The sequence below is a fragment of the Rana temporaria genome, chromosome 12 (assembly GCF_905171775.1).
Source record: "Rana temporaria chromosome 12, aRanTem1.1, whole genome shotgun sequence".
Classification (NCBI taxonomy): domain Eukaryota; kingdom Metazoa; phylum Chordata; class Amphibia; order Anura; family Ranidae; genus Rana; species Rana temporaria.
In genome coordinates this window covers 16,929,924-16,953,761 of record NC_053500.1, presented here as the reverse complement: position 1 = coordinate 16,953,761, position 23,838 = coordinate 16,929,924, and the positions used below count along the sequence as shown (strand labels likewise).

The 23,838-nt window shown below is 47.4% G+C and overlaps 1 protein-coding gene across 3 annotated transcripts in view; it reads right to left on the bottom strand.

The window, feature by feature from the left end:
* Positions 1 to 22,527, bottom strand: part of NKAIN4 (sodium/potassium transporting ATPase interacting 4) — a 75,248-nt gene extending 52,721 nt beyond the window's left edge. Inside the window, exon 1 of one of the 3 annotated variants that reach the window (XM_040331628.1) lies at positions 22,310 to 22,527. In XM_040331628.1, the coding sequence (XP_040187562.1) occupies positions 22,310 to 22,363 (54 nt within the window). In that variant the 5' untranslated portion in view covers positions 22,364 to 22,527. The remainder of the gene's footprint in view (positions 1 to 22,309) is intronic. The other 2 variants (XM_040331630.1, XM_040331629.1) reach the window with 2 other exon arrangements.
* Between the last annotated feature and the right edge of the window lie 1,311 nt (positions 22,528 to 23,838).

The window sequence follows — 23,838 nt, the reverse complement described above, 5'->3', positions numbered from 1 at the left end:
ACGGGCCGAGTACAGACGTTTTTCTGGAATGACCCCATAGAGAGGAGGGGCTGAGTACAGACGTTTTTCTGGAATGACCCCATAGAGAGGACGGGTCGAGTACAGAGGTTTTTCTGGAATGACCCCATAGAGAGGAGGGGCTGAGTACAGACGTTTTTCTAGAATGACCCCATAGAGAGGACAGGCCAAGTACAGATGTTTTTCTGGAATGACCCCATAGACAGGAGGGGCTGAGTACAGACCTTTTTCCGGAATGACCCCATTGAGAGGACAGGCCGAGTACAGACATTTTTCTGGAATGACCCCATAGAGAGGAGGGGCCGAGTACAGACGTTTTTCTAGAATGACCCCATAGAGAGGAGGGGCTGAGTACAGACGTTTTTCTGGAATGACCCCATAGAGGACGGGCTGAGTACAGACTTTTTTCCTGAATGACCCCATAGAGAGGATGGCCAAGAACTGACATTACCCAATAGAGAAGACGGGCTGAGTTCAAACATATTTCCCAAATGACCCCATAGAGAGGACAGGCCGAGTACAAACTTGTTTACCAAATGACTCAATAAAGAGGACGGACCGAGTATAGACATATTTCCCAAATTACCTGAAAGGAGAGGCCAAGAACAGATGCAACTTTCCCGAATGACCCGATAAAGAGGACGGACCGAGTATAGACATACTTCCCAAATTACCTGAAAGGAAGGGCCAAGAACAGATGTAACTTTCCCAAATTATCCGATAAATAGGACGGGCCGATATCAGACATATTTCTGAAAATGACCCAACAGAGAGGACAAAGCGAGAACAGATGTGAATTTCCCTAGTGATCCGACAGAAAAGATAGCCCGAGAACAGACCTGCCTTTCCCGAATGACTCTGGTGGCAACCATCAGGTTGGCTGCACAGACTCCTGTGTGAGAGCTGCGGAGAACTCAAGTTCATTGTGAACACATCAAGTCTTTTTCTTTCAGCGGCATCTGGAAACAGTCCCTTGAAGCCATAATGAAAGCAGAAGAGTGTCAGTCCATGTAATAGGACCATCTGGCGGGGCAGCCATTGAAAGGGGAGGCCGGGATATTTTGGAAAGTGTTATTACTGCAGCATCCCACAGGACCCCCTGCAGTAACACAAATAGCGCTCTTCTGGATAAACAATTCAGGGTCAGTTTAAAGGGCGCCATACGCTTAGCGAGACTGAGGCGGAATACAGACGATTCCCACACAGTCTGCTCATGGTGTGTCTAAGGCTCGGTCCACCCAGAACTGACATGTCAGTGTTTAGTAGACGCTGGAAAGTAAAAGCCGACCTTCATCCTCATTTAATGTTTTACACCCTCACTTAGCAGTATTTTTTGATGAAATATAATTATACATCTTTCTTTCGGATTTTTTTGCCAAGGACGAGATGTCACTGGTATTGCCCGCAGACTCCTGGGATATGAATGTCATATAGGCCAGATGTTTTCGGGCAACTCCAGGAGTGCTGGGTGCACCTGCACATACTCAGCGCTCTATACCCATTAGTTATATTGTTTACACATCATCATTGTATCCCATGGGGATAGATAATTCTGTGGGTAGAGAGCTGAACGTGCATCTACTGCCAATCCTGTGCCTATGCCCCCAACCCCTTGCATGTTCTGCCAATCCTGTGAACCCAATCCCTTGCATGTGCTGCCAATCCTGTGCCCCTAATCCCTTGCACGTGCTGCCAATCCTGTGCCCACAATTCTTTTGCATTTGCTGCCAATCCTGTGCATGTACCCAAAATCCCTTGCATGTGCTGCCAATCCTGTGCCTATGCCCCAATCCCTTGCATGTGCTGCCCATTCGGTGCCCCCAATCCCTTACACGTGCTGCCAATCCTGTGCCTGTACTCCCCATCCCTTGCATGTGCTGCCAATCCTGTGCCTGTGCCCCCAATCCCTTACACATGCTGCCAATCCTGTGCCTGTGCTCCCAATTCCTTGCATGTACTGCCAATCCTGTGCATGTGCCCCCAATCCCTTACACGTGCTGCCAATCCTGTGCCTGTGCTCCCATTCCCCTGCATGTGCTGCTAATCCTGTGCCCCCAATCACTTGCATGTGCTGCCAATCCTGTGCCCCCAATCGCTTGCATGTGCTGCCAATCCTGTGCCCCCAATTCCTTGCATGTGCTGCCAATCCTGTGCCCTCAATCACTTGCATGTGCTGCCAATCCTGTGCCCCCAATCACTTGCATGTGCTGCCAATCTTGTGCCTGTGCCCTCAATAACTTGCATGTGCTGCCAATCCTGTGCCCCTAATCCCTTGCATGTGCTGCCAATCCTGTGCCCCCAATCACTTGCATGTGCTGCCAATCTTGTGCCTGTGCCCTCAATCACTTGCATGTGCTGCCAATCCTGTGCCCCTAATCCCTTGCATGTGCTGCCAATCCTGTGTCCCCAATCACTTGCATGTGCTGCCAATCTTGTGCCTGTGCCCTCAATCACGTACATGTGCTGCCAATCTTGTGCCTGTGCCCCCAATCACCTGCACATGTTGCCAATCCTGTGCCCTCAATCACTTGCATGTGCTGCCAATCCCATGCCTGCACACTCAGCATTCTAGCTGGGGAAGTATAAGCTTACACATTACCTTTGTATCCAATGTGTATATATGATTCTGTGGGTAGAGATCTGAATGCACAGGTGCTGCCAATCATGTGCATGTGTTGCCAATACGACACCAGCGCACTCAGCTCTCTAGCTGGGGAGTTACATTGTTTACACATTACCATTGTATCAAATGTGTATATATGACTGTGCAGGTAGACAACTGAACAGGCAAGTGCCACTAATCCCGTGCATGTGCTTTCAATCCCACGTCTGGCCTCTAAGCGCTGAAAGCTTGGGAATTACTGTATTTTACACAGGGCCATTGTAACTTAGGCCCGGATTCAGAAAGCCCAGCGTTACTTTGTGCGGGCGTAGCGTATCTCAGATACACTACGCCGCCGTAACCTAGTGAGGCAGGTTCTGTATCCAGAAAGAACCTGCGCCCAAAGTTACGGCGGCGTAGCGTATGAGGGCCGGCGTAAGCCCGCCTAATTCAAAATAGGAAGATGTGGGCGTGTTTTATGTTAATTCAGTGTGACCCCACGTAAATTACGTTTTTAACGAACGGCGCATGCGCTGTCCGTGGACGTATCCCAGTGCGCATTACGCCGCAAAGCCTCATTGGTTTCGACGTGAACGTAACTTATGCAAAGCCCTATTCGCGAACTACTTATGCAAACGACGCAAAATTCGACGCTGGCCCGACGTCCATACTTAACATTGGCTACGCCTCATATAGCAGGGGTAACTTTACGCCGGAAAAAGCCTTACGTAAACGACGTAAAAAAATGCGCCGGGCGGACGTACGTTTCTAAATCAGCGTATCTACCTAATTTGCATATTCTACTCGTAAATCTCCGGAAGCGCCAACTAGCGGCTAGGGTTGTCCCGATACCGATACCAGTATCGGGACCGATACCGAGTATTTGCGGGAGTACTTGTACTCCCGCAAATGCCCCCGATGCCTGAATAGAATACTTGCCCCCCCCGCCACCGCCGCAGCGTTAATCAGCGTGCGGGGAACATTACAGCTTTCGTTTGAATAGCTGTATCCCGCCGCGCATAGACACTCCCCCTTGCACGAGATTGGAAAGATGATCTGTCCAATCCCGAGCAAGGGGGAGTGTCTATACACGGCGCGGCAGGGATACAGCTATTCAAACGAAAGCTGTAATGTTCCCGGCACGCTGATTAACGCGGCAGCGGCGGCATCATCCAGGTATGGGGGACATGGCTGCATTATGTGGGGGGACATGGCTGCATTATGTGGGGGGACATGGCTGCATTATGTGGGGGGACATGACTGCATTATGTGGGGGGACATGGCTGCATTATGTGGGGGGATATGGCTGCATTATGTGGGGGGACATGGCTGCAATATGTGGGGGGACATGGCTGGATATATGTGGGGGGACATGGCTGCAATATGTGGGGGGACATGGCTGCAATATGTGGGGGGACATGGCTGCATTATGTGGGGGGACATGGCTGCATTATGTGGGGGGACATGGCTGCATTATGTGGGGGGACATGGCTGCATTATGTGGGGGGACATGGCTGCAATATGTGGGGGGACATGGCTGCAATATGTGGGGGGACATGGCTGCAATATGTGGGGGGACATGGCTGCAATATGTGGGGGGACATGGCTGCAATATGTGGGGGGACATGGCTGCATATGTGGGGGACATGGCTGCATTTGGGGACACATTTAAAAAAAAGTATCGGTATTCGGTATCGGCGAGTACATGAAAAAAAGTATCGGTACTTGTACTCGGTCCTAAAAAAATGGTATCGGGACAACCCTACTAGCGGCCAGAGTAAATATGCAACTAAGATACGACGGAGTAAGAGACTTACGTCAGTCGTATCTTAGCCAAATTTTGGAGTATCTTGCTTTCTGAATACAGGAAGAAGATACGCCGGTGCATGCTAGAATTTACGCGGCGTATCAATAGATACGCCGACGTAAATTGTTTCTGAATCCGGGCCTTAATTTTTTAATACAATTCTATGGGTAGAGTAGTGAATGTGTAGGTGCTGCCAATCTGGTGCCCTCGTACTCTTGAAGTTGCCTGAGGACTTCTGGGTAAATGACGTTCATATCCCAGGAGCTTGCCCGCAGTACCAGTGACGTCATGCTTGCCTAGGCAAGAAATACGGAAGTGGAAGGAAGGAAGATTACGAAATGGTATTTACACATTGCGACACAATGGTCACATATAAACAATATAATTCCTCGGCTACAGCGTTGAGTGCGCAGGCGCGGGAACTTCTGGAGCATCACCAGGGATTAAAGTAACTGATAATTCTCTGCCACTCTCTGCCAGGATATGATCAAGGTTTTTAAAAGTTAAAAGTATCCATGTAAACCAAAAATCTCGGAACTTTCTATTTCAATCATTCTTATTGTTTTGTCTACAAACTTTCTAAACAAAGGGCCAATAGACTTACCCTCCACTATCGCTTGTGTCCTGTGTGCTGCTTCCCCTCTCTCCCTACGGAGCGTGACCTAGGGGACGCGACCTGGATCCACAGACTTTAGAGGACCGCACTGTGGCCAGCAGGAGTAGAAAATGATCTGGGGCACAGTAGCAACAATTGATGGGCACACTGGCAGCATTTGATGGGGCACAGTAGCGGCAATTGATGGGCACACTGGCAGAATTTGATGGGGCACAGTAGCAACAATTGATGGGCACACTGGCATTTGATGGGGCACAGTATTGGCAAATGATGGGCACACTGGCAGCATTTGATGGGGCACAGTAGCAACAATTGATGGGCACACTGGCAGCATTTGATGGGACACAGTAGCGGCAATTGATGGGCACACTGGCAGAATTTGATGGGGCACAGTAGCAACAATTGATGGGCACACTGGCAGCATTTGATGGGGCACAGTAGCGGAAATTGATGGGCACACTGGCAGCATTTGATGGGGCACAGTAGCAACAATTGATGGGCATGCTGGCATTTGATGGGGCACAGTAGCAACAATTGATGGTCACACTGGCAGCATTTGATGGGACACAGTAGCGGAAATTGATGGGGACACTGGCAGAATTTGATGGGGCACAGTAGCGGAAATTGATGAGCACACTGGCAGCAATTGATGGGCACAGTAGAGGCAATTAATGGGCACACTGGAAACAATGGATGGGTACGGTGGATGCAATTGATGGGTACAGTAGCTGTGTTTGATGGCACAGTGGCGGCAATTTATGGGTACAGTAGCTGCATTTGATGGCACAGTGGCGGCAATTTATGGGTACAATGGCAGCGTTTGATGGGCACAGTGGCAGCGCTTGATGGGTACAGTGGCAGCGCTTGATGGGCACAGTGGCAGCGCTTGATGGGCACAGTGGCTGCATTTGATGGCACAGTGGATGCATTTGATAGGCACAGTGGATGCAATTGATAGGCACAGTGGCTGCAATTGATGGGCACAGTGGCTGCAATTGATGGGCACAGTGGCTGCAATTGATGTTTTTTTTTTTTCAGTTTGTTTGCGCCCCCCCCAAAAATGTTTAAACACCAGCCACCACCGGTTAGCAAACACCATAGAGCAGTGTTTTCCCTCATACAATCTCGGTGGGGTCGGTGATTGGAAGGACAGAGGACAAATCTCTCCTCTAACGTCGGATAAAGTTTATTAAACCGGTTATATAAAGTTTTTATTTCCCCTTGTGATAAATGAAAAGGCCCCTTGTTGTTCTAATAAACTTGCATTCGCATACTCCCTCCTCTGCACACAGGCGGATTACAACACAAAGGACCAGCAGTGGAGGAGGGCGACGATGGGGCTGGGTGGAGGAGGGTGACGATGGGGTTGGGTGGAGGAGGGTGACGATGGGGTTGGGTGGAGGAGGGTGTGTGACAATACTTCTCCATGGCAACCTGCGATCTATTGCTATAACAGGGACCTGACAGCAATCAAATCAGAGCTTCATTACTGAAGGTTGCGTCTTTTTCTCAGTAATAATAATAGACCTCTGTATGGAGGAACGTGAGAGCATCCCAGCTGTGCCGAGAGAAAAATCAATGACTATGAATTACAAGGATTATGGAAAACTTTACTGCAGAGCCTAACCTGCTTGTGCGCTGGAGATACTAGGATAAGGCTACTGCAATGCAGTGACTGCTTCATAGAAGAGTAAGGCCCCATACACACTATAATGCCCCATACACACTATAATGCCCCGTACACACTATAATGCCCCGTACACACTGTAATGCCCCATACACACTATAATGCCCCATACACACTGTAATGCCCCGTACACACTGTAATGCCCCATACACACTATAATGCCCCATACACACTGTAATGCCCCATACACACTATAATGCCCCGTACACACTATAATGCCCCATACACACTGTAATGCCACATACACACTGTAATGCCCCATACACACTGTAATGCCCCATACACACTATAATGCCCCATACACACTGTAATGCCCCATACACACTATAATGCCCCATACACACTATAATGCCCCATACACACTATAATGCCCCATACACACTATAATGCCCCGTACACACTATAATGCCCCATACACACTATAATGCCCCGTACACACTATAATGCCCCATACACACTGTAATGCCCCGTACACACTATAATGCCCCATACACACTATAATGCCCCATACACACTATAATGCCCCGTACACACTATAATGCCCCATACACACTATAATGCCCCATACACACTATAATGCCCCATACACACTATAATGCCCCATACACACTATAATGCCCCATACACACTATAATGCCCCATACACACTATAATGCCCCATACACACTATAATGCCCCGTACACACTGTAATGCCCCGTACACACTGTAATGCCCCATACACACTGTAATGCCCCATACACACTGTAATGCCCCATACACACTATAATGCCCCGTACACACTATAATGCCCCATACACACTGTAATGCCCCATACACACTATAATGCCCCATACACACTATAATGCCCCATACACACTATAATGCCCCATACACACTATAATGCCCCGTACACACTATAATGCCCCATACACACGAACGGTTTTCCCGTCTGGAAAAAAACTGATGTTTTTTTCCGACGGATTTCCTCTCAAGCCTGCCGTGCATACACATGGTCACATAAAGGTTCGGTGAACTTTTGACTGCCAAGAACGCTGTGACGTAAAATGACCCTATGATGAGCCAAGAAAATTAAGTTCTATGCTTCTGAGCATGTGTGTTTTTTTGCGCGTCGGAAAAGCATACAGACAAACGGTTTTCCCGCTACGATTTTTTCCTGACGGGGAAAAAAAAGATCCTGCTCTCTTTTTTTCCCCAGCAGTTTTCCTGTGGGAAAAAGTCCGATGGAGCATACAGAGGGTCGGGATTCCCGATGAAAAGCTCTCATCTGACCTACCTGTAAAGCTCACCTAAGTGTTCCTTGCACTGAAGGACCCCCTTATGCTTAAGGACCCCCCTTTCTGACACCCACTTCTTAACCCAACCCTAACAATTAAAATGCACCTGTGCCCATACTTGGCAAAGGAACGGGTACATTTTGCTTAGCTTCTACTGCAGTGGTTCTCAACCTTCTAGTGCTGTGACCCCTTGATAAAATGTTCCCAGTTGTGGGGACCCCTAACAGTAAAATAATTTTCATAGCGTGTATTGTCAGCACCCAAGGCAAGACAAGTAATTTGTGCCCCTAATCCGCAGACATTTAGCGCTCCCCAAGCCCTTTTAATGACAACTATAATCACAAGTAGTGTTACGCACTGTGGGCCGGATTCTCAGAGATCAGCGTATCTCTGTGCGGGCGTAACGTATCTCATTTACGTTACACCGCCGCAAGTTTTTCAGGCAAGTGCTTTATTCACAAAGCACTTGCGTGTAAAGTTGTGGCGGCGTAACGTAAATCACCCGGCGGAATTCAAATTCGGCGGGTAGGGGGCGTGCATCATTTAAATGATGCGCGTCCCCGCGCCGAACGAACTGCGCATGCGCCATCCCTAAAATATCCCAGCGTGCATTGCTCTAAATGACGTCGCAAGGACGCCATTGGTTTTGACGTGGACGTAAAATACGGACTACTTACGCAAACGACGTAATTTTATAAATTTTCGACGCGGGAACGACGGCCATACTTAACATTGACTGCGCCTCATAGACCCAGGGGCAACTTTACGCCGGGACAAGCCTAACGTAAACGTTGTTACTTTACTGCGTCGGCTGCGCGTACGTTTCGGGAATTCGCGTATCTAGCTAATTTGCTTACTCGACTGGAAAATCGACGGAAGCGCCACCTAGCGGGCAAAAAAAAAATTGCAGTTAAGATCCGACGGCGTAAGAGACTTACGCCTGTCGGATCTACTGAATATCTATGCGTAACTGATTCTATGAATCAGTCGCATAGATACGACGGCGCAAGGCAGAGATACGACGGCGTATCTGGAGATGCGCCGTCGTATCTCTTTTGTGAATCTGGGCCTATGTCTCCAGCTTCAATGTGTCTCCAACTTTGTGTCTCGTAGCAGTGACACCTATGCCGTAATCAGGAGATGGGGTCTCCTCCAGCCCCTCCCACTTCACATTCCTTACCAGTCAGCTGACCTCTAGTCTCTGCCCCCCAGCCATGCCATGAACCTGCGAAGAGGCTGAACAGCCCAGGATTCGTGACCCCTGGCAAATCTTTATTTGACCCCCGAGGGTACGCCGTTGGATCTATGGTGCATATTTACGCTGGCCGCTAGGTGGCGTTTACGTCGATTTCCGCGTCGAGTATGCAAATTAGCTAGATACGCGAATCCACAAATGTAGTCTGGCTGGCGCATTTTTTTTACGTTGTTTCCGTAAGGCTTTTTTCGGCGTAAAGTTACCCCTGCTATATGAGGCGTACTTAATGTTACTTATGGACGTCGTTCCCGTGTCGAATTTTGAAAAGTTTATGCCGTTTGCCTAAGTCGTTCGCGAATAGGGCTTTGCGTAGAATTACGTTCACGTCGAAAGCATTGGCTTGTTGCGGGTTAATTTGGAGCATGCGCACTGTGATACCCCCACGGACGGCGCATGCGCCGTTAAAAAATGTTTTAATTTACGTCGGGTCAAGACGTATTACCATAAAACACGCCCCCATCTCATCCATTTGAATTGGGCGCCCTTACGCCGACAAAGTTACACTACGCCGCCGTAACTTACGGTGCAAATTCTTTCAGGATACAGAAAATACGCTGTAAGTTACAGCGGTGTAGTGTATCAGAGATACGCTACGCTGGACGGAAAGATGCGCCAGGGTACGTGGATCTGGCCCACTGTTTCTGATGGGCAATGCTTTGGTAGTTGTTCCTGTTTATGGGACGATCGCTGGTACAGATCAGGTCTGTCACATGGGAGGAGAAGCTGATCTTAGCTAGCCTAATGCCGCGTACACACAATCATTTTCCGGCATGAAAAAAAACTTTATTTTTCAAAAACGTCATTTAAAATGATGGTGTGTGGGCTTCACATCATTTTTCAGGTTCTGAAAAACTGCACAAAAAAAAAATCGAACATGCTGCATTTTTTAAATGTAGTTTTAAACAATGTCGTTTTTCGGTTTGTAAAAAATGATCGTGTGTGGGCTAAAACGACGTAAAAAAACCTGCGCATGCTCAGAAGCAAGTTATGAGACGGGAGCGCTCATTCTGGTAAAACTACCGTTCGTAATGGAGTAAGCACATTCATCACGCTGTAACAGACTGAAAAGCGCATTTCGTCTTTTACCAACACGGAATAAGCTAAAAGCAGCCCCAAGGGTGGCGCCATCTGAATGGAACCTCCCCTTTATAGTGCCGTCATTAGGGTGACCACGTGTCCCGGATTGCCCGGGACAGTCCCACATTTTGCAGGTCTGTCCCGGGCACCTTCATTCCAGGACAATACAGTGTCCCGGAATGAAACTGACACAGCCACCCGATGAGAGAGCGGGGCTGGGAAGCCGGCGTCCCTAACAACTGATGAGTCTTCAGCTGTCAATGGGCTTTCCCGCTGACGGCTAAATAAAAAATAAAGCTGCCAGTAAAAAGAAAAACATGGCATGGGGTCCCCCTCCCCTAGTCCATTCCAGACCCTTTGGGGGCTTCCAGATTCTGATAACCCCCCCTACCTGCATGCCACAACAACCACCAGCCAGGGTAAGATGGGGACGTGATGCTTTGGGGTAGAGGAGGGGGGGGGGTAGAGCCCGTGGGTGCTGGTATGGACTGAGGGGGGGAGCACTAGTTTTTTTTTTTGCTTTTTCTTTATTTCCAATTGCCGGGTGCCAGCAATTGCAACCGTGAGTCAATTTAATTGACTCTTTTTTTCTTTAGAAATTTCATTTTTGCTGCAGCAGGTTCTATACATGGTACACATGCCCCACTTTACAGGCAGACTAAGGGGACCCCCCAGTCACTATATTTAGAGGAATTGTTTTTTTATTGTTGCACTTTAAGCATCATTAGAATCACTGCTCCTGAAAAACGTTAAAATTGGCAAATTTTTGTAAAGGAGGGGGGTGTCCCTGAATGGCAGTTTGGAAATGTGGTCACCCTAGCCGTCATACGTGTTGTACGTCACCGCGCTTTGCTAGAGCATTTTTGAAAAACGATGGTGTGTGGGCAACATCGTTTTTAATGATGAAGTTGGGAGAACGTTGTTTTTTGGACATGCTGAAAAATGATGGCGTGTACGCGGCATCGCGCTATATCTTCCTTTGTTTGCTGGGATGGGGTCCAGCACCGGCAGAAAGCAACCAACTCAGGCTTTAGGATGGATGACTTGAGTGAAAGGGATATTCGGTAAATAATCTCTCATAGGAAGCCTGGCTGAGTCACTTCCATTTTCCTGAAGAGCTCAGGATTCTGGAAGCCTGACGTTCCTACAACGGGTGCTTGGAAACCGGCCTCCCTGGAGTCCCAACCCCCCCAACCCCTCCAACCCCCCACCATAATGACCACCCAGGTTTCTACAATGTACTGAGTACACAGTGCCTGCCTGTGCACATCCACTGTGTGCCTACTGATGTCTAGTGTTGAGCAGAATACGCCATATTCGATTTCGCGATATATCACGAATATATAGCCGAATATTCGAGAAATATTCGCTAAATTCGAATATTCGTGATATTTTATCGAAATGAAATGTTTGCGAAATTTCGCTATTGCGAATGCGAAAATAATTGCGAAATTTCGACAACTGCGGACTAGGAGCACTCTGATTGGCTCAGAATATTCGTGATATTTTATCGAAATTTCGCAAAATGCGAATGCGATATTTATTGCGGAATTTCGACAACTGCGGTAGGAGCCCTCTGATTGGCTCAGAATATTCGTGATATTTTATCGAAATTTCGCAAAATGCGAATGCGATATTTATTGCGAAATTTCGACAACTGCGGACTAGGAGCACTCTGATTGGCTCAGAATATTCGTGATATTTTATCGAAATTTCGCAAAATGCAAATGCGATATTTATTGCGGAATTTCGACAACTGCGGTAGGAGCACTCTGATTGGCTCTGATGCAAAAGAAGGGCGGAGAAAATAATCGCGCAATATTCCTATTGCCGAATAATCGCATTGCGATTTTTCGGCAAGATAAAATGATCGCTTCAGCTACTCGGCCCAAGGTCTCTAATCATACCAGCAATGCTTTTAGACGTCGATGGAGATCTCTAGGATGTGATCTGTTAGCGAATATTCATCGCGAAATTCGAAATATATCGCGAATACTCGAATATGCCATATTCGAAACGAATATTCGCAATACGAATATTCGTGAGCAACACTACTGATGTCTCCTCAGCACTACGACCCCAGGATCCGACACAATTCACCAACCCCGGGATCCGACACAATTCACCAACACCAGGATCCGACACAATTCACCAACACCAGGATCCGACACAATTCACCAACACCAGGATCCGACACAATCCACCAACCCCGGGATCCGACACAATCCACCAACCCCGGGATCCGACACAATCCACCAACCCCGGGATCCGACACAATTCACCAACACCAGGATCCGACACAATCCACCAACCCCGGGATCCGACACAATTCACCAACCCCAGGATCCGACACAATTCACCAACACCAGGATCCGACACAATTCACCAACACCAGGATCCGACACAATCCACCAACCCCGGGATCCGACACAATCCACCAACCCCGGGATCCGACACAATCCACCAACCCCGGGATCCGACACAATTCACCAACCCCGGGATCCGACACAATTCACCAACCCCAGGATCCGACACAATTCACCAACCCCAGGATCCGACACAATTCACCAACACCAGGATCCGACACAATTCACCAACCCCAGGATCCGACACAATCCACCAACCCCGGGATCCTACACAATCCACCAACCCCGGGATCCCACACAATTCACCAACCCCAGGATCTGACACAATCCACCAACCCCGGGATCCGACACAATTCACCAACCCCGGGATCCCACACAATCCACCAACCCCAGGATCCGACACAATTCACCAACACCAGGATCCGACACAATTCACCAACACCAGGATCCGACACAATTCACCAACACCAGGATCCGACACAATTCACCAACCCCGGGATCCGACACAATTCACCAACCCCGGGATCCGACACAATTCACCAACCCCGGGATCCGACACAATTCACCAACCCCGGAATCCGACACATTCCACCAACACCGGGATCCGACACAATTCACCAACACCAGGATCCGACACAATCCACCAACACCAGGATCCGTCACAATTCACCAACCCTGGGATCCGACACAATTCACCAACCCCGGGATCCGACACAATCCACCAACCCCGGGATCCGACACAATCCACCAACCCCGGGATCCAACACAATCCATCAACACAAGGATCCGACACAATCCACCAACCCCGGGATCCGACACAATCCACCAACCCCGGGATCCGACACAATTCACCAACCCCGGGATCCGACACAATCCACCAACCCCGGGATCCGACACAATCCACCAACCCCGGGATCCGACACAATCCACCAACCCCAGGATCCGACACAATTCACCAACCCTGGGATCCGACACAATCCACCAACCCCGGGATCCGACACAATCCACCAACACCAGGATCCGACACAATCCACCAACCCCGGGATCCGACACAATCCACCAACACCAGGATCCGACACAATTCACCAACCCCAGGATCCGACACAATTCACCAACCCCAGGATCCGACACAATTCACCAACACCAGGATCCGACACAATCCACCAACACCAGGATCCTACACAATCCACCAACCCCGGGATCCCACACAATTCACCAACCCCAGGATCTGACACAATCCACCAACCCCGGGATCCGACACAATTCACTAACACCAGGATCCGACACAATCCACCAACCCCGGGATCCGACACAATCCACCAACCCCAGGATCCGACACAATCCACCAACCCCGGGATCCGACACAATTCACCAACACCAGGATCCGACACAATTCACCAACCCCAGGATCCGACACAATTCACCAACACCAGGATCCGACACAATCCACCAACCCCGGGATCCGACACAATTCACCAACCCCGGGATCCGACACAATTCACCAACACCAGGATCCGACACAATTCACCAACACCAGGATCCGACACAATCCACCAACCCCGGGATCCGACACAATCCACCAACACCAGGATCCGACACAATCCACCAACCCCGGGATCCGACACAATTCACCAACCCCGGGATCCGACACAATTCACCAACACCAGGATCCGACACAATTCACCAACACCAGGATCCGACACAATCCACCAACCCCGGGATCCGACACAATTCACCAACACCAGGATCCGACACAATTCACCAACCCCAGGATCCGACACAATTCACCAACACCAGGATCCGACACAATTCACCAACCCCGGGATCCGACACAATTCACCAACACCCGGGATCCGACACAATTCACCAACACCAGGATCCGACACAATTCACCAACCCCGGGATCCGACACAATTCATGCGGCCTCACAGATTGGCTACCACAGTGATCAGTGTTTTTCTCTTTCTGTGAATGGACAGGAAAGATACAATGTTAATGTATCTTTCTCTTTCCTTGCAGAAAAGGAAAAAAAGAGTTTGTAAAAAAACAAAAAAAAAAATAATTAATAAAAATGCAATAAAACTATCCCCTATTTTGTAAACGCTATACATTTTGCGCAAACCAACCGATAAACGCTTATTGCGATTTTTTTTTACCAAAAATAGGTAGAAGAATACGTATCGGCCTAAACTTAGGAAAACATTTTTTTTATATATTTTTTGGGGGATATTTATTATAGCAAAAAGTAAAAAATATTGCATTTTTTTCAAAATTGACGCTCTATTTTTGTTTATAGCGCAAAAAATAAAATTCGCAGAGGTGATCAAATACCACCAAAAGAAAGCTCTATTTGTGGGGAATAAAGGACGCCAATTTTGTTTGGGAGCCACGTCGCACGAGCGCGCAATTGTCAGTTAAAGCGACGCACTGCCGAATCGCAAAAACTGTCCGGGTCCTTTAGCTGCCTAAAGGTCCGGGTCTTAAGTGGTTAAATACAGTTTTTCTGTATTAACCACTTACAAGCGGGGGCCGGTGACAGTGACCCAATGAAGTGCACTGGAATCTTCTCTCATGCTGCACCTCGGCTCATCCCTGCTCCGTCATGGCATACTGACAGCGGGGAGAGGCCGGGCGCTCTACATTCCTCCATGTGCAGATGAATGTGCATGGCATGGGAATGTGTTTTCTATAGATGCCAATGGTTTCTATGGTCTTCATTACATGTGCAGGCTCTGCTTCCTGCTCTGATGTGTTATGCAGTGGGCTGTGTACTTCTGTGGGGTCTGTTTATAAAGCAGTGAATGTGACTTTGGTGAAACTACAAATCCCATCAAGAACCTGCTAGCCTTGCCATGCCTTCTGGGACTTGTAGCAAAGGCTGCCTACCCCTAGTATAGGGCCAGCTGGCAGGTCACATTGGGACTTGTAGTTCCACAACAGCTGGCAGGTCATGCTGTGACCTGTAGTTCCACAATGGCTGGCAGGTCATGCTGTGACTTGTAGTTCCCCAATAGCAGAGGTTGCCTACCCCTAGTATTGGGCCATCTGGCAGGTCATGCTGTGACTTGTAGTTCCCCAATAGCAGAGGATGCCTACCCCTAGTATTGGGCCATCTGGCAGGTCATGCTGTGACCTGTAGTTCCCCAATAGCGGAGGTTGCCTACCCCTAGTATTGGGCCATCTGGCAGGTCATGCTGTGACTTGTAGTTCCCCAATAGCGGAGGATGCCTACCCCTAGTATTGGGCCATCTGGCAGGTCATGCTGTGACTTGTAGTTCCACAATAGCAGAGGTTGCCTACCCCTAGTATTGGGCCATCTGGCAGGTCATGCTGTGACCTGTAGTTCCCCAATAGCGGAGGATGCCTACCCCTAGTATTGGGCCATCTGGCAGGCCATGCTGTGACCTGTAGTTCCCCAATAGCGGAGCATACCTACCCCTAGTATTGGGCCATCTGGCAGGTCATGCTGTGACCTGTAGTTCCCCAATAGCGGAGGATGCCTACCCCTAGTATTGGGCCATCTGGCAGGTCATGCTGTGACCTGTAGTTCCCCAATAGCGGAGGTTGCCTACCCCTAGTATTGGGCCATCTGGCAGGTCATGCTGTGACTTGTAGTTCCCCAATAGCGGAGGATGCCTACCCCTAGTATTGGGCCATCTGGCAGGTCATGCTGTGACCTGTAGTTCCACAATAGCGGAGGATGCCTACCCCTAGTATTGGGCCATCTGGCAGGTCATGCTGTGACTTGTAGTTCCACAATAGCAGAGGATGCCTACCCCTAGTATTGGGCCATCTGGCAGGTCATGCTGTGACCTGTAGTTCCCCAATAGCGGAGGATGCCTACCCCTAGTATTGGGCCATCTGGCAGGTCATGCTGTGACTTGTAGTTCCCCAATAGCAGAGGATGCCTACCCCTAGTATTGGGCCATCTGGCAGGTCATGATGTGACTTGTAGTTCCACAATAGCAGAGGTTGCCTACCCCTAGTATTGGGCCATCTGGCAGGTCATGCTGTGACTTGTAGTTCCACAATAGCAGAGGTTGCCTACCCCTAGTATTGGGCCATCTGGCAGGTCATGCTGTGACTTGTAGTTCCCCAATAGCGGAGGATGCCTACCCCTAGTATTGGGCCATCTGGCAGGTCATGCTGTGACCTGTAGTTCCCCAATAGCGGAGCATACCTACCCCTAGTATTGGGCCATCTGGCAGGTCATGCTGTGACTTGTAGTTCCACAGCAGCGGGTGAGTCTAGCAGTGAGCATCACCTGCCCCTCTCTCTCTGCATCTCCAACAGCTGTTGTGTTTCTGCTACAGAACCAGGATAAGGGATCTGTGCGCCCCCCCGGGGGGGACATCAAGTTTTATCGGTGACGCCGGACCACGACAAGTCACAGCAGATCGCTTAGTCGTCTATCAAATCAATACACAACACAAGCGTGAGAAGAGGCCCGGGGGAGGAGGGGGAGAGGAATGAAACGTCCCAAACAACAACAGGGAATACACTTCAAAAAATAACGTGATATTAGCTTTACCAAAACCATGCAAGACTCGGGTCACACCTGTGCGGGTGTCGGAGCGTGCGCGCGTTTCCATGCAGATGGTGGGGCAGATCCTCGTACAGCGGCGCAGCTGTACGCCGGGCGCAGCGTATCTAAGATACACTACGCCGCCGTAACGTTTTTTTTTTTCTCGAATCCACAAAGAATTTGCGCCATAAGTTACGGCGGCGTAGTGTATCTTGGGCGGCGTAAGGGCGCGGAATTCAAATGGTTGTAATGGGGGCGTGTTTTATGTAAATACATCAAGACCCGACGTAAACAACGTTTTTTTTTAACTGCGCATGCGCCGTCCCTAAAAAACGTCAAATACGCGGGGTCACAGTTAATATACATAAAACACGCCCACATCATCCACATTTGAATTAGGCGGGCTTACGCCGACACACATACGTTACGCCGCCGTAACTAAGGGCGCAAGTTTTTTCTGAATACGGAACTTGCGCCCGCATACGTTCTGCCCGCAGATAGACAGACAATTCTATCTGAATCCGGGCCACAGTCTAAAAGAGATACAGAATGCAGACCTATTGGCTCATTACATATGTAGGCTTTGCTTGGCAGCACTGCACAGTGGTTGTGCTTTACTGCTCCCCGTATCCCAATACAAGTCTATGAGTCAGCTGACTGACGCCATGAAATCCATGCCCCCCATGTGCGGCTGATATCACAGAAAAGACACAGAGATCTCCTTTATACTCTTCACTCTACAAATATCAGATTTTTTTTTTTTGTAAGCTGGAGCCATCTGGTGGTGGCCGTTGGTATTACAAGCTAAGCATTACAAGTTAAACAGCAATTCTAATGTCATTTTTCACTATTTTCACTGCCATCTCCTTCCCTCTAATTAGAACCCCCAAACATTATATATATTTTTTATCCTAACACCCTAGAGAATAAAATGGCGATCGTTGCAATACTTTCTGTCACGCCGTATTTGCGCAGCGGTCTTACAAGCGCACTTTTTTGGGAAAAAATTACACTTTTTTTAATTTAAAAATAAGACAGCAGTAAAGTTATCCCCATTTTTTTTAATATTATGAAAGACAATGTTACGCCGAGTAAATTGATACCCAACATGTCACGCTTCAAAATTACGTCCGCTCGTGGAATGGCGTCAAACTTTTACCCTTTAAACGTTGCCTATGGAGATTTTAAAAAAATCTACAGGTTGCATGTTTTGAGTTACAGAGGAGGTCTAGGGCTAGAATTATTGCTCTCGCTCTACCAATTGCGGCGATACCTCACGTGTGTGGTTTGAACACCGTTTACATATGCGGGCGCTGCTCACGTATGCGTTCGCTTCTGCGCGCAAGCTCGTCGGGACGGGGCGCGTTTTCTGGCTCCTAACTTTTTTAGCTGGCTCCTAGATTCCAAGCAAATTTGTCAACCCCTGGTCTATACGTTACACCGCCGCAAGTTTTCAGCGCAAGCGCCCGATTCACCAAGCACTTGCGTGTAAACTTACGGCGGTGTGTAACGTAAAGGCGTCCGGCGCAAGCCCGCCTAATTCGAATGGGGGCGTGTACCATTTAAATTAGGCACGCTCCCGCGCCGGACGTACTGCGCGTGCTCCGTTTTGAAATTCCCGCCGTGCTTTGCGCAAGTGACGTCATTTTTTTGAACGGCGATGTGCGTAACGTACTTTCGTATTCCCGGGCGTCTTACGCAAAAAAAAAAAAAAAATTGGGAAATTCGACGCGGGAACGATGGCCATACTTTAACGTGGCTCGTCTAAAGTTAAGCCATGTAAAAGCAGGTGTAACTTTGCGACGGGAAAAAAATGACTAGCGCAAACGTAACAAACGCGAAAACCTTCGTGGATCGCCGTAAAAGCTCATTTGCATACCCGACGCTGGAAAACGACGCGGAATCCACCCAGCGGCGGCCGAAGTATTGCAGCCTAAGATCCGACGGTGTAAGTCAATTACACCTGTCGGATCTTTGGGCTATCTATGCGTAACTGATTCTATGAATCAGGCGCATAGATACGACAAGAGATACGACGGCGTATCAGGAGAAACGACGGCGTATCAGGAGAAACGCCGTCGTATCTCCACTGTGAATCTGGCCCGAAATGTTTATCACTGTGCAACACTTCTGATAGATAAATAGTGGCCCAGATTCAAGAAGCAATTGCGCCTGCGTAACCATAGTTACACAGCGCAATTGCTAACTTGCGCCGGCGTAACGAATGCTCCTGATTCAGGAACCTCGTTACACCGACTGCAGCCTAAGATATGCGTGGCATAAGGCTTTTATGCCACGCATATCTTAGGCTGCATTTTTGCGATGGCCGCTAGGTGGCGTTCCCGTTGTGCTCAGCGTATAGTATGCAAATTGCATACTAACGCCGATTCACTACGGTACGCGCGCCCTGCGTACGCAGTTTACGTCGTTTGCGTACGGCGTGTTTAGCGTAAGGCTGCTCCTTCTAATAGCAGTTCCCACGTCGCGAAATTTGAAATTTACGTCGTTTGCGTAAGTGAATCGTGAATGGCGCTGGACGCCGTTCACTTTGAAGCAAATGACGTCCTTGCGACGTCATTTACTGCAATGCACGTCGCATGCAATGCATGCGCCCTACGCTCGGCGCGGGAACGCGCCTAATTTAAATGATTCCCGCCCCCTACGGGATCATTTAAATTGCGCGCGCTTACGCCGGGGCATTTTGCCTGGAGCGCCCACGCAATTTACGGAGCTACTGCTCCGTGAATCGCGGGTAGCGCAGAAAATTTGCGGGGGCGCAGGGCAAAAACGGCTACGTAAAAAAAAGCGCAAGGCTACCTGAATCTGGGCCACTGTATTTTATACACAACTATAAAGATCAGACCAAAACGAGGGACACAGAGGGACAGAGTCACGGGACAGTCCCTGGAAATCAGTGACACTTGGGATCTGTGTGATATACAGGTGCCCACCAGAGGGCGCATTTCAAATGAAACATGGAACAGCAAAACAAGCACCAAACTAACATCCATACAATGACCATCAGCTGAATGTCAGCGGAAGAACGGAAAGACGCATATTTACTAAAAAAAGGACATTCCATTTAAAACCGCAAAATATGTAAAAATTAGATCCGCTTTTTAGAGATGCAGGGATTTTTTTTAAAGTGGTAAAAGACTTTGGTGGAGGGGGGAGGGGGATCCCCCTGTAATTCCAAGTACAGGAGGCAGTCTCACTCCTCTCGCTTCACTCCCTGTAAATTAGTAAGAATGTTGTTGGGTAAGGGGGGGGGGGATAAGGAGGTAAACCCCTCTTCCTCCTCCTGTGCAGTCTCACTCCTCTTCCTGCACTCCCTGTAATGTAAATTATAATAATGAATGGGGGGGGGGGGATAACGGTGAGACCCCTTATTCTTCCTCCTGTGCAGTCTCACTCCTCTTGCTTCACTCCATGCAATGTAAATAAGTAAGGAATTGGGGGGGGGGGCAAGGGAATTAACCCCTCTTCATCCCCCTATGCAGTCTCACTCCTCTTGCTTCACTCCATGTAATGTAAATAAGTAAGGAATTGGGGGGGGGGGACAAGGGAGTGAGCCCCTCTTCCTCCTCCTGTGCAGTCTCACTCCTCTTCCTGCACTCCATGCAATGTAAATAAGTAAGGAATTGGGGGGGGGGGACAAGGGAATTAACCCCTCTTCATCCCCCTATGCAGTCTCACTCCTCTTCCTGCACTCCATGCAATGTAAATTATAAAAAGAATTACGATGAGACCCCTCTTCATCCTCCTGTGATCAATGCCAAGGGAGTCTCACTAATGTCGCTACATTGTAACATAAATTCATTTGGGGCCCCCCTCACCTATAAGCAATACCAAGCACGGGAGGCAGTCTCACTCCTCTTGCTTCACTCCCTGTAATGCAAATTATATAAAGGAAGGGGGGGTGGGGGGGATAACGCTGAGACCCCTCTTCATCCCCCTATGCAGTCTCACTCCTCTCGCTACATTGTAACATTAATTAATTGGGGGGGGGGTGAGAGGGAGAGCCCCCCTCACCTATCAGCAATACCAAGCATGGGAGGCAGTCTCACTCATCTCGCTACATTACAAGATAAGTTATAAAGGGACCTGGGGGGTGATGAAAGTGAGACCCCCCCCATGAGAAATGCTAAGTGAAGTCAGTCTTACTTGTCTTGCTTCACCCCCTATAGGAATCGGGGGGGCAATGCTGAGACCCCTCTTCTTCCTCCTATGCAGTCTCACTCCTCTTGCTTCGCCCCCTATAGGAATTGGGGGGGGGGGGGGGTGAGGGAAGCCCAACGGCGAAACGCGTAGACGATGTACAGAGGAGATTGTCCATACCTACTATACAATCTATATGGTTTTATTATTTCTATTGTTTTTTGTAATAAATTTATATTATTTTATATACTTCCGTCTTGTCTCCAAAATCCGACCATCAATTGCTACTTTTTTTGTCCTCCTATGCAGTCTCACTCCTCTTGCTTCACTCCCTGTAATGTAAATTATAATAAGGAATGGGGGGGGGGGGATAATGCTGAGACCCCTCTTCTTCCTCCTATGCAGTCTCACTCCTCTTGCTTCACTCCCTGTAAATAAAATGAAATAAGGGTCTCCCCTCTCTATGATGATCTGGGACGGAAGGTGTCCAGGGCTCCTGTAGGGACGGAGAGGGGTGACCCCAGAAATGGAGGGGGGGGGGATAATGCTGAGACCCCTCTTCTTCCTCCTATGCAGTCTCACTCCTCTTGCTTCACTCCCTGTAATGTAAATAAGTAAGGAATGGGGGGGGGACAAGGGAGTGAACCCCTCTTCCTCCTCCTATGCAGTCTCACTCCTCTTGCTTCACTCCATGCAATGTAAATTATAATAAGGAATGGGGGGCAATGCTGAGACCCCTCTTCATCCTCCTATGCAGTCTCACTCCTCTTGCTTCACTCCCTGTAAATGAAATAAGGGTCTCCCCTCTCTATGATGATCTGGGATGGAAGGTGTCGGCGGCTCCTGTAGGGACGGAGAGGGGTGACCCCAGAAATGGGGGGGGGGGGGGACAGTCCCTGGAAGAGAACAGAACTTGTACTCACCAGCTGGACGGTGCAGAGGAGGACCAAGGTGCATCTCCCAGAACAGCATCCCATCCTGTCACTGTGGGGGTGGGGAGACCTGTGCCAGGGACTAGGCGGCTCCAGTGAGGACCATGTTCAGTAGTCCTGATCGGGGACAGATGCTGTGACCACACGATGGATGCCGAGTCTCTTCTCCCCCCCCCCTAACCTCTATTTCTCACCATAGCAAGGAGGAGGGAGGGGCCAGGGTCCCTCTTAAAGGAGCCGTGTCACGCTAAATCACAAACAAAAGAGCCTGACAATAGTCTCACACACACATGGGGGGGCAACAGGCACTTAAAGGGAAATTGCTTCTTCTTTTTTTTTTTTCTTATATTTTGTCTTTTTTCGGTGTGAATGTCTTCATGTCACCAACGTCTTTTACCACTAAATCGCAATACCCCGTGATCTCTAAAAAGCGCATATATATATATATATATGCACTTTTTAGAGATCAAGGAGTGTGGCGATTTTTTTTTTTTTGAAGTGGTAAAAGACGTTGGTGACATTCTTCATTAAACCGCAAAAAAACACCAAAAAAAAAAAAAATATATATATATATATAATTGTGTAATATATCTATCTATCTATCTATCTATCTATCTATCTATCTATCTATCTATATATATATATATTTTTATAATAATTTTTTTGCGGTTTTAAATGGAATGTCCATTATATATATATAAAATGGACATTCCATTTAAAACCGCAAAAAAATAATTATAAAAAAAAAAAATATATATATATATAGTTAGATAGATAGATAGATAGATAGATAGATAGATATATTACACAATTTTATATATATATATATATATATATATATATATATATATATATATATATATATTGTTTTTCTTCTGTGTGAATGTCTTCTATATATATATATATATATATATATATATATTTTTTTTCTTCAGTGTGAATGGAAGACATTCACACCGAAGAAAAACAAAATAAATATATATATATATATATATATATATATATATATATATAAATGGACATTCCATTTAAAACCGCAAAAAAATTATTATAAAAGATAAATAAATATATATATATATATATATTTATTTATTTATTTTTTTATTATTTTTTTTGCGGTTTTAAATGGAATGTCCATTTTATATATATATATATATATATATATATATATATATATATATATATATATTTATTTTGTTTTTCTTCAGTGTGAATGTCTTCCATTCACACTGAAGAAAAAAAAAAAATAAATAAATAAATAAATAAAATAATATATATATATATATATATATATATATATATATATATATATATATATATATATATACAGATATATATATAGATATATATATATATATATATATATATAATTGTGTAACAAATATAAATATATATATATATATATATATATATTTTGTTTTTCTTCGGTGTGAATGTCTTCCATTCACACTGAAGAAAAAAAAAAAATATATATATATATACATCTATATATTTTTTTTTATAATTATTTTTTTGCGGTT